Genomic DNA, 10106 nt, shown 5'->3' with positions numbered 1-10106 from the left:
AACGCGGCGTCCTCACCGTCAGGGCCTGGAGTAGTGGTTTAAACATGGCGGCTGGAGCCGCGACGGGTTCCGCTTCTGCGTCCGCCTCCAACCGGACAGACACGCCTACACCCCCCCCCCCGCGCGCGAGGGGAGGGGCCGGATGGATGGAGAGCACAGACTCATGGTCATTAGGGCATGCAGGTAGCCATGGTTACTGTGCTCTGGCCATCTGAAAACAGTGACGATGGTAAACAAGAGAGGTGAGGGAGGTGAAGTATGTGGGCGTCAGTCTGGTTCCTCGTTTTAAAAAGGAAATAAACATTTTTCTTTTTTTTTGTGAGACTGCAAAGAGTGGGCAGCTGGACTTCATTAGCGGAGCTCCCAGAGAGGTGAAAGCTCTGGAACTCAAGAGGAGACAACCGGGAGAAAGTGTGGGGGGGGGGGGGGGGGGGGGGGGAAGGGGTTTCTCTGCAACACCTCCCTGGTGAGCCATTTCCTGGGCTTTGCAGGCTGTAGATGAGTGTGGAACACACACACACAAAATGGCCGCCAGACAGACAGGGGGAGTAACGGGCTTGGGCGGGAGACCCAAGCCTGCATTCCTCGCTCCTCACGGCGGACAGACAGAGAGACAGACGGGGGAGGAGGGAGGGAGGGAGGGAGGGAGAGAAAACGGAAGATAAAAATATAAAGACGAAGCGGGCGAGGGGGGCGGACAGGCGGAGGAGGGGGCGGGGCTCAGGCGTGTTGCGCCGCCAGCTCCTGGCCAATGAAACGTCGCAGACGCTCCAGGTATTGGCTGTACAGTTCGATGTCGTTGTGGCCCGCCCCCTCCACCCACAGGGGCTCCACGGCTTTGGGGCAGCGCTCGAACAGCGCCAGTCCGTGAGAGAAATCGATCACCTCGTCCTCTGTCCCGTGGATGATCAGCACCGGAGACGTGATCTTGGAGACTTTCTCAATGCTGAGAGAGAGAGAGACAGAGAGAGAGAGAGACAGAGAGAGAGAGAGAGAGAGAGAGAGAGAGAGAGAGAGAGAGAGAGGGGGGGGGGAGGGGAGAGAGGGAGAGGGAGGGGAGAGAGGGGGAGGGAGGGGAGAGAGGGAGAGAGAGAGAGGAAGAGAGAGAGGGAGAGGGGGAGGGGGGAGAGAGGGAGGGAAGGAGAGGGGGAGGGAGAGAGAGAGGGAATAGAGAGGGAAAGATACAAAAACAGGAATGAAGATGCAAGATAAAGGGAAGAAGAAAAAGAAAAATGAAAAAAGGAAGGCGAGAAAGTGGTAGAAAGAAACAGGGAGGGACGGAGAGAGAGATATCTACAGTCAGGAACAGGCTGACTGGTCTGATTTATAAGCCAATGGTCAAAGTAGACCTGATCAACTGCCAACAAGGAAAGAGTCTCTAAGCACATACGGCCTTGTCACGCACAGTTTATAACAGCAATAGTCATTCAATAACTTCAGCTGTGTTTTATTCCTGTACCCTATGATATCACAATACCCTTCACTTCAATTACCCTCGGAAAGTCACGAGCATAGTAGGTATCTATAGCACTTAACCCATTACAGTGTGAGATCACAAATACATGATTAGAATGCTCTGAATCTGAACATTCTAATGCTGATGCAACAATGGCTGCTGGTAATTTAAAGCAATGGAGTTCTAGAACACCGACTTAGAATTGTGAAAGAAACATTCTGAAAGGGTTCAAAAGAGACGAGTTAAAAAAAAAATCTTTTTTTGCTCTATTTAATAGCGAGGCAAAAGGTTGCTGAAGTTACTTGGTCCCCCGTGTGTACAAAACAAAATGAAAACTGCTGGATTGCTTTGAGATACTCCAGAGAAAGCGAATGTGTGTGGCTATAAGACTGCGTGTGGCATTGCAATCCATGCGGGGCGACTCTGAGACGTGCACCGCGTTCAATAAGCACATAAGGTCAAAAAAGCAGAATTTATACAAAGTCTTCGGATTTGATTTTCCTATTGATTCCTCTCCGAGCCTCTCGGCAGGAGACAAGGCTAACCTCAGGTAGCGAGCGGCTTCCACGATCAATACTGAACACAGCGCCGACAGACTCCAGCTGCGACTGAAACAAGACCTGAGGACTTATTTAAAAAGCCTCGGAGCGCAGGAGCGCTGATCTCAGATCAGGTTTCTCCTGTCCGTATTTTAACCTTTGACCTTTTAACCATTACGAAGCCGAACGGCGAAACTGGCCATAAATCAGTGATCCAATTCTCTTTGTGGACTTTAAAGTTTTTCGCCCCGCGCATTCCTTCAAAACAATGGGCCTCATGCAAGAACATTTTGGTATTCTTATCTTAACTTTCCCCTGCTTGTTTTCGTACAATGGGCTCGTACGAGTGCGCTGCATCAGATTCAACATACGCAGGTCGTGACCGGACATAAACTTTGCTCCTATCCCAGAAGAAATTCTAAATACGAGAAAATTGGTGAATGCGCAAAGTTCTCAATGTCTAAAATGACTCGGTCTATTCCCAGATCCTGGAGTCTAAAGAGGACCCTGATGGCAAAGGTGTTTTTTGTATATACAGTAACATTAACTAACATGATATACCAACTGACAGGAGGCTGAGCGGCTTCCAGTGACACACACTGAACTGTGTGTGTGTGTGTGTGTGTGTATGTGTGTCCAAGCATGTGCGTGTGTGTGCATGTGTATACGTGTGTGCGTGCGTGCGTGTGCGCGTTACTCACTTGGGGAAGGCGTCGAAGCAGTAGGTGTGTGTGTGTGTGTGTGTGTGTGTATGTGTGTCCATGCATGTGCGCGTGTGTGTGCGTGTTACTCACGTGGGGAGGGCGTCGAAGCAGTAGGTGTGTGTGTGTGTGCGTGCGTGTCACTCACTTGGGGAAGGCGTCAAAGCAGTAGGTGTGTTTATGTGTGTGTTTGTGCGCGTGTGTGTGTGTGCGTGTGCGCGTATGTGTGTCACTCACTTGGGGAAGGCGTGGAAGCAGTAGGTGTGTGTGTGTGTGTGTGTGCATTTGTATGTGTGTGTCACTCACTTGGGGAAGGCGTGGAAGCAGTAGGTGTGTGTGTGTGTGTGTGTGCGCGTGTGTGTGCGTGTGCATGTGACTCACTTGGGGAAGGCGTCGAAGCAGTAGGTCTTCTTGGTGTCGGGGAAGGCCACCCTCATGCCGGACGTGAGGGGGGAGTGCAGCACCACGGCAGCGCACTCGTAGCGAGACGCCAGGTCCACCGTGGGCACCGTGCCGATGCTCTGCCCGTACAGGATGATGTTCTCCGGGCTGATGCCATACCTGCGGCGGGAAACGGGCCCGGTCAGCACCACAGGGACCACAGCTGGGGGCGGGCCAGGACATTTCAGCCGTGCCCACTACTACTGCCTGAAGAGCTCACTACTGCCTGAAGAGCTCACTACTGTCTGAAGAGCTCACTACTGCCTGAAGAGCTCACTACTACTGCCTGAAGAGCTCACTACTACTGCCTGAAGAGCTCACTACTACTGCCTGAAGAGCTCACTACTACTGCCTGAAGAGCTCACTACTACTGCCTGAAGAGCTCACTACTACTGCCTGAAGAGCTCACTACTGTCTGAAGAGCCCACTACTGTCTGAAGAGCTCACTACTACTGCCTGAAGAGCTCACTACTACTGCCTGAAGAGCTCACTACTGCCTGAAGAGCTCACTACTACTGTCTGAAGAGCTCACTACTACTGTCTGAAGAGCTCACTACTGCCTGAAGAGCTCACTGCCTGAAGAGCTCACTACTGTCTGAAGAGCTCACTACTGTCTGAAGAGCTCACTACTGTCTGAAGAGCTCACTACTACTGCCTGAAGAGCTCACTACTACTGCCTGAAGAGCTCACTACTACTGCCTGAAGAGCTCACTACTACTGCCTGAAGAGCTCACTACTACTGCCTGAAGAGCTCACTACTACTGCCTGAAGAGCTCACTACTACTGCCTGAAGAGCTCACTACTGTCTGAAGAGCCCACTACTGTCTGAAGAGCTCACTACTACTGCCTGAAGAGCTCACTACTACTGCCTGAAGAGCTCACTACTGCCTGAAGAGCTCACTACTACTGTCTGAAGAGCTCACTACTACTGTCTGAAGAGCTCACTACTGCCTGAAGAGCTCACTGCCTGAAGAGCTCACTACTGCCTGAAGAGCTCACTACTGTCTGAAGAGCTCACTACTGTCTGAAGAGCTCACTACTGTCTGAAGAGCTCACTACTGTCTGAAGAGCTCACTACTACTGCCTGAAGAGCTCACTACTACTGCCTGAAGAGCTCACTACTACTGCCTGAAGAGCTCACTACTACTGCCTGAAGAGCTCACTACTACTGCCTGAAGAGCTCACTACTGTCTGAAGTGCTCTTAATTAAGCTCAGCAGTGAGGCTTTGTGTGTCTACTATCCTAGTGTGTTCTGAAATGCACACCCACACACACACACACACACACACACACACATCCACACACATACGCGCGCACACATGCACACACACACACACGGAGGGATTAAGTCTACAAATTTGACTTCATTGCAGGGATGTTTACATTGCAGTTGATGCTCTTAATCAATGTACACAGCTGGTTACCTACTGAAGCATTTCAGCCTAAGCACTGTTCAAGTGTACAATGACATTGGCCCAGCCTCAGTTTCAAACTTGCAACTTTTAAAGCAACAAGCCCAGCATATTCTAGTATTCCAGTATTCTAGCAACTATGCAACACTGATTGGTGTGAGGTACACAGGTGAAGGGTGCACAGATGTGAGGTAAATAGGGACGGGTGAGGGGTGCAGTAGGCGTGAGGTACAGAGGCGTGAGGTAGGCAGGTGAGGGGTGCAGCAGGTGAGGGTATAGCAGGTGCGAGGTACGCAGGTGAGGGGTGCAGCAGGTGTGAGGTACGCAGGTGTGAGGTAGACAGGTGTGAGGTACGGAGGCGTGAGGTAGGCACCTGAGGGTATAGCAGGTGTGAGGTACAGAGGCGTGAGGTAGGCAGGTGAGGGGTGCAGCAGGTGAGGGTATAGCAGGTGTGAGGTACGCAGGTGTGAGGTACGGAGGCGTGAGGTAGGCAGGTGAGGGTATAGCTGGTGTGAGGTACAGAGGCGTGAGGTAGGCAGGTGAGGGTATAGCAGGTGTGAGGTACAGAGGCGTGAGGTAGGCAGGTGAGGGTATAGCAGGTGTGAGGTACAGAGGCGTGAGGTAGGCAGGTGAGGGTATAGCAGGTGTGAGGTACAGAGGCGTGAGGTAGGCAGGTGAGGGTATAGCAGGTGTGAGGTACGGAGGCGTGAGGTAGGCAGGTGAGGGGTGCAGCAGGAATGAGGTACGGAGGCGTGAGGTAGGCAGGTGAGGGGTATAGCAGGTGAGGGTATAGCAGGTGTGAGGTACAGAGGCGTGAGGTACGCAGGTGAGGGTATAGCAGCTGTGAGGTACGGAGGCGTGAGGTACGCAGGTGTGAGGTACAGAGGCGTGAGGTACGCAGGTGAGGGTATAGCAGGTGTGAGGTACGGAGGCGTGAGGTACGCAGGTGTGAGGTACAGAGGCGTGAGGCAGGCAGGCGAGGGTATAGCAGGTGAGGGTATAGCAGGTGTGAGGTACGGAGGCGTGAGGTACAGAGGCGTGAGGCAGGCAGGTGAGGGCTGCAGCAGTACCGTGTGCGCAGGGCCTGCCAGGCGGCGTCGATGTCGGCGTACAGGTTCTTCTCGGAGGGCTTGCCGGTGCTGACGCCGTAGCCAGAGTAGTCGTAGGAGAAGATGTTGCAGTTGATGCGCGTGCCCAGGCCGATGTAGAAGCTGCTCATCTGGCCCAGGTCCACGGCGTTACCGTGGGAGAACAGCACAGTGTATCTGAGGAGAGGCGCAGAGGGGGTGAGGCCAGGTTAGCGGGACAGCGCCTGCCTCCAATCGCAGGAAAGTCACAAATTCAGAACGTCACTGTGCAGCTCAGAACTGGACTGGCACATTAATAATAATAATAATAATTCGTTATTTAGCTTGATGCTTTTATCCAAAGTAACTTACAGTTGATTAGACTAAGGCTTGAACCACTAACCTTCTGGGTCCCAGTCATGTACTATAGCCACTAAGCTACAGGCTACAGGCTACATTCCCACACAGTGGGTCCAGTTTATAAAGTGTACACCAGGGATCATCAAATCACAATCCTCAAGGGCTGAGAACAGCAGGTTTTCCACCCTCCCTTCACCTGGGAGTCAGGTGTGAAGACAGACTGGCCAAGCAATAGCACAAACTGTTCAGTTAATTACCCTAGAGAAGGGAAACCCAGGACTGGATTTGAGTGCCAGATTTGATGATCTCAACTGTAACTGCCCACTCACAATGTGTCATATGACGCCAAGATCAGACGTTGGATTCAGCCAATGATGATGATGATACCACATTAAAATAAATATGAAAAAAGTGAGAAGTGGGAAGTGACAGCTCACATATGTCACCCTCCACATACACCTTCTTCTTTGAATATTCTCTAAATCTTCTCTAAAACATGTCACTCACCAGACCTTCTATAAAACATGCTACTCACCCACACAAAACATCACATAAAATCATTTGTGAATATACAGTAGCAGTCAAAAGTTCCTTTTTATGGCAAGCAGCAGGATGGCTTGTATACCTTGATACCTTGGACCCTTGATGGCATAAAGCCATTTAACCAACAAACGTGTGAAATACTGTTGTGGTACAATTTAGATCTGAATCTAGGGCAAATACAAAGTGATTTTTGTATCACTTGTACGACAACCTGGAAATATGATATCCAGACTGGCGATGTTGATTTGCATGCCAGATTCAGGAAGTCATGGCATGCAAAAATATACAAAACCTGACTAATTTATTTGACATTATGTTAATTTGTCCCAAACATTGAAATGCGGGGTAATGTATAACAAGTACTGTAATTACTACATGGTGAAACCAATATGTACAAAATTACCATATAATAAAAGCTGAGAATCTGCACTTTAACCACAGGATTTAAGCAGGGTGTCTAAACTTTTGACCGATACTGTATATTATTTTTTAATTGCCAGCAATCTTAGGCAATTTCACATGTATCTAAAACGAGTCCCAGATCGATATCTCCCTCGGTGTCACACACCTGGCAGCAGGGGCACAGCGGATGTACATGCAAGCGATGCGGTTCCCGCGGCTGGATCGAGTGAGGAAGACCTCGGAGCCTTCCAGCTCTCTCTGGGAGTACTGGAACTCGGCGCGCTCCGTCAGGTGGAGCTTCCATCGGCTCTCCCCGCTGGTTCCACCGCCCCCGCCCGCCCCACCGCCGCCCCGGGACCGAAGGCCCGACGAGCTCACTCCGCTGGCCACCGACCCCGCCTCCAGGTCCGGGAGAAGAGCGTACGTCGGCTCAGGAGGCAGAAAAGCCAGTTTGGCAGCAATGCGACTGGGGCACGGGGGGCAGCAGAACAGGCAACATAGCTCACTAATAGGCAGACCGTTCATCTTTCACTGGAAAAGGAGGATAAGAGAAGGTGTTAATGGTATGAAAGGTATGCCACCTTCCAAGTTTTGGGTTGGCGGGAAAATACCAACTACCAAATTCCAAAACAGCATGAGTGATTTTTACAAATGACGTTAATGCCTACATCAATATACGAAACAACCGAAATACCCACGTCGACGATAGTACGCCTCTAAAACACAGAACATACATAGGCATATGTAGACTGGGGACAGAGAGGAAGTGTGGGGAAAGTCCTTCATCATTTTTTTTCAACAAATGAATGTATTTAGTATGCAAGTCGTTTGCATATAACGTTAGCAGTCAAGTTTAAAACAGCATGAGCAAATTATACACAACCCACACAAGGAAGAAACCATTTAAATCTCCATCTGCACACACAAACCACATAGCTATGCTCGAATACACAGAGGCAGTACCAACATACAACCCTGAACATAGCTAAAATATTGTTAGCCAAATATCCGCATAAGTGTATTTACAGACCTTGAAATACACAGCAACCCTCTAAGTACACGGAGCTGACACCTACTAAATGTTAGCTATCTTACAGTGATACCCAGCCCAAGTGACACATAGCGCGAATATATTAACACAATCACACAAACATATAAGGTACATTAGTTAATCTGATAATGCAATTTACATGATTCTTTCAGAAACTAGCTAAATAGCCAGTCTTACATTACCATGACAGCCAACTCTAAACAATAAAGCCAGCTGGACAGATGCGATCAAACGCTAAATAGGATAAAGGGTGTAATTATGTTTACACAATGTCTGCAATAGATAACGTTAGACGAGTATTCGTAATATTACGAACATTCAGAAATAAAAATATATTTTATAAGACAAGCTCTATGGACTATGCTAAATCAAATTCAAATTCACGTCTGCCAATTCTATATGAGGAAGACTGACGTGTAAGAAAACACATTGACATTAGTTAATACTCAAAATTCAATGAATTTGAAATTATAGCCTGCAGTTTTGCCAACAAAGCCAAATAGACAGTATGTAGGTATCGTTAACGTAACTAGATTAAGGTTATTTTTGCAACATGACAACACCGTAATTTACCCCCATCCTACGCTTTGTCGCTAGGTTAATATGACAGATTGAGATAAGCACATTTGTTCGTTAACTATGAAAACACCACCGTAAATGCGGATCATAGGCTGTGATGCGGATAAGTACGGAGCCGGCCGGCCAGTACAACACAGGCAGCGGTGAATTGATGTTTGCTGGCAGACCCAGCAAGCTACAACTAGCTAGCTGGCTAACAAATTACAGCACTCAATATCTAGCGCTAGCTAAACAGCAAGACAGACAGTGTGCTAGCTAAATGTTAAATATAATAAATATAACCCGTTAGAGCGAAACAACACAACGAGCATTGACATCATTACGTCTGTAAAAAATGAGTACAAGTCGTTCCTACTAACCGAGGAATCTTTTCACAGCACCACCTGAGACCTCTGGCTAGCGGTTAGCAGTATTAGTGAAAACACTGATTCCTCAGGAAAAATAAATACGGTTCCCGACAAGGCAAAACATTCTGTCGGAAGCTATAATAAGACTGACGTCCCGAATATCCTCCTCGGCTATCAACAATCGTAGCTAGCTTGTTAATACTACCGATTGACCACTTATTAGATGGCTAATTGCACAGTATTTTCCCCCAGTCCTGTCCTACCTCAGCCGGAAGTCATGGAGACAGGACGTGACGGCGGAAGCTCAGTTTAGATTCCAATGTTGCGCCCATGAATCGCCGCATGAAACAACTCCAACCACAGAACTGTGCCTCCAACACATTACTGGTGTTGACGTAGTTTAGTATCTCATGCGGTTTTAAAAGTAACACTTCCCGAGTAGCCAACCCGCATATTCACACCACAGCCTTTTCTTCTACTATATACTATTCCCCTACAAAAAATACACAAACGAACAGCAATGAGAAATAAGGGCACCGCCAACATAACCTGTTTCTCACGTAGCCATATTGCGCAATTGACCTGCAACCTGCATGAAAAAGGTTATGTTGATATATATTAAATAAGAATGATTATCATGGCCCCAAATCATAGTAGGGTACAAACTAATACATTAATGCCATGTTCTTCTATCCAGAGGCGCATATATATATATATATATATATATATATATATATATATATATATATATATATATATATTTATTTATTTTACTTATTCATGATTACTCAGACTGATAAAAGGAATAATCCAAAATTGTTCCATGCACCTTGTACCTGATAGTTCAGATTGTGGAAGGTCATATACCAGCAGAACGAATGTGCCAAACACATAAAAACCCATATCTATGTTGCACCATTTGTCTAGACCAGAGGTGGGCAATATGGGCCGTATCTGTTTCTGGTTTTCATTCCAACCGCTGGCCTTAATTACTTAATTGCCTCTAACATTTACACCATATGACATTTTAGCTACATGCCTTGATGAGTGCTTTAATGACAGCCAGGCACTGTTTTCGTGCCCCTGTATGATATGATTTTACTGTGATCTAATCTCAGTGAACTAGTGTTGGTGTATACGGCCAATTAGTTCATTTAGCCAGAGTAATTGGTTGAAACAAAAACCTGCATACACACCGGCCCTCCAGG

At 48.0% G+C, this 10106-nt stretch overlaps 1 protein-coding gene across 2 annotated transcripts; it reads right to left on the bottom strand.

Annotated features, from left to right (window-relative positions):
- Positions 1–426: 426 nt before the first annotated feature.
- Positions 427–9441, bottom strand: abhd17ab (abhydrolase domain containing 17A, depalmitoylase b). 2 transcript variants are annotated; one of them, XM_061240170.1, is made up of 5 exons: positions 8911–9441; positions 7088–7452; positions 5620–5814; positions 3078–3257; positions 427–946 (listed from the first exon to the last, which is right to left on the bottom strand). In XM_061240170.1, exons 2-5 carry the CDS (start codon positions 7444–7446, stop codon positions 721–723), a joined length of 960 nt encoding a protein of 319 aa, XP_061096154.1. In that variant the 5' UTR covers positions 7447–7452; positions 8911–9441; the 3' UTR covers positions 427–720. The 2 variants fall into 2 exon arrangements, with proteins under 2 accessions (XP_061096154.1, XP_061096155.1); XM_061240171.1 differs by having other exon boundaries at positions 9162–9441.
- Between the last annotated feature and the right edge of the window lie 665 nt (positions 9442–10106).

The sequence above is a fragment of the Conger conger genome, chromosome 4, assembly GCF_963514075.1.
Source record: "Conger conger chromosome 4, fConCon1.1, whole genome shotgun sequence".
Lineage (NCBI taxonomy): Eukaryota > Metazoa > Chordata > Actinopteri > Anguilliformes > Congridae > Conger > Conger conger.
The sequence above is the reverse complement of the archived record's forward strand: the minus strand, read 5'-3'. Positions and strand labels throughout refer to the sequence as shown.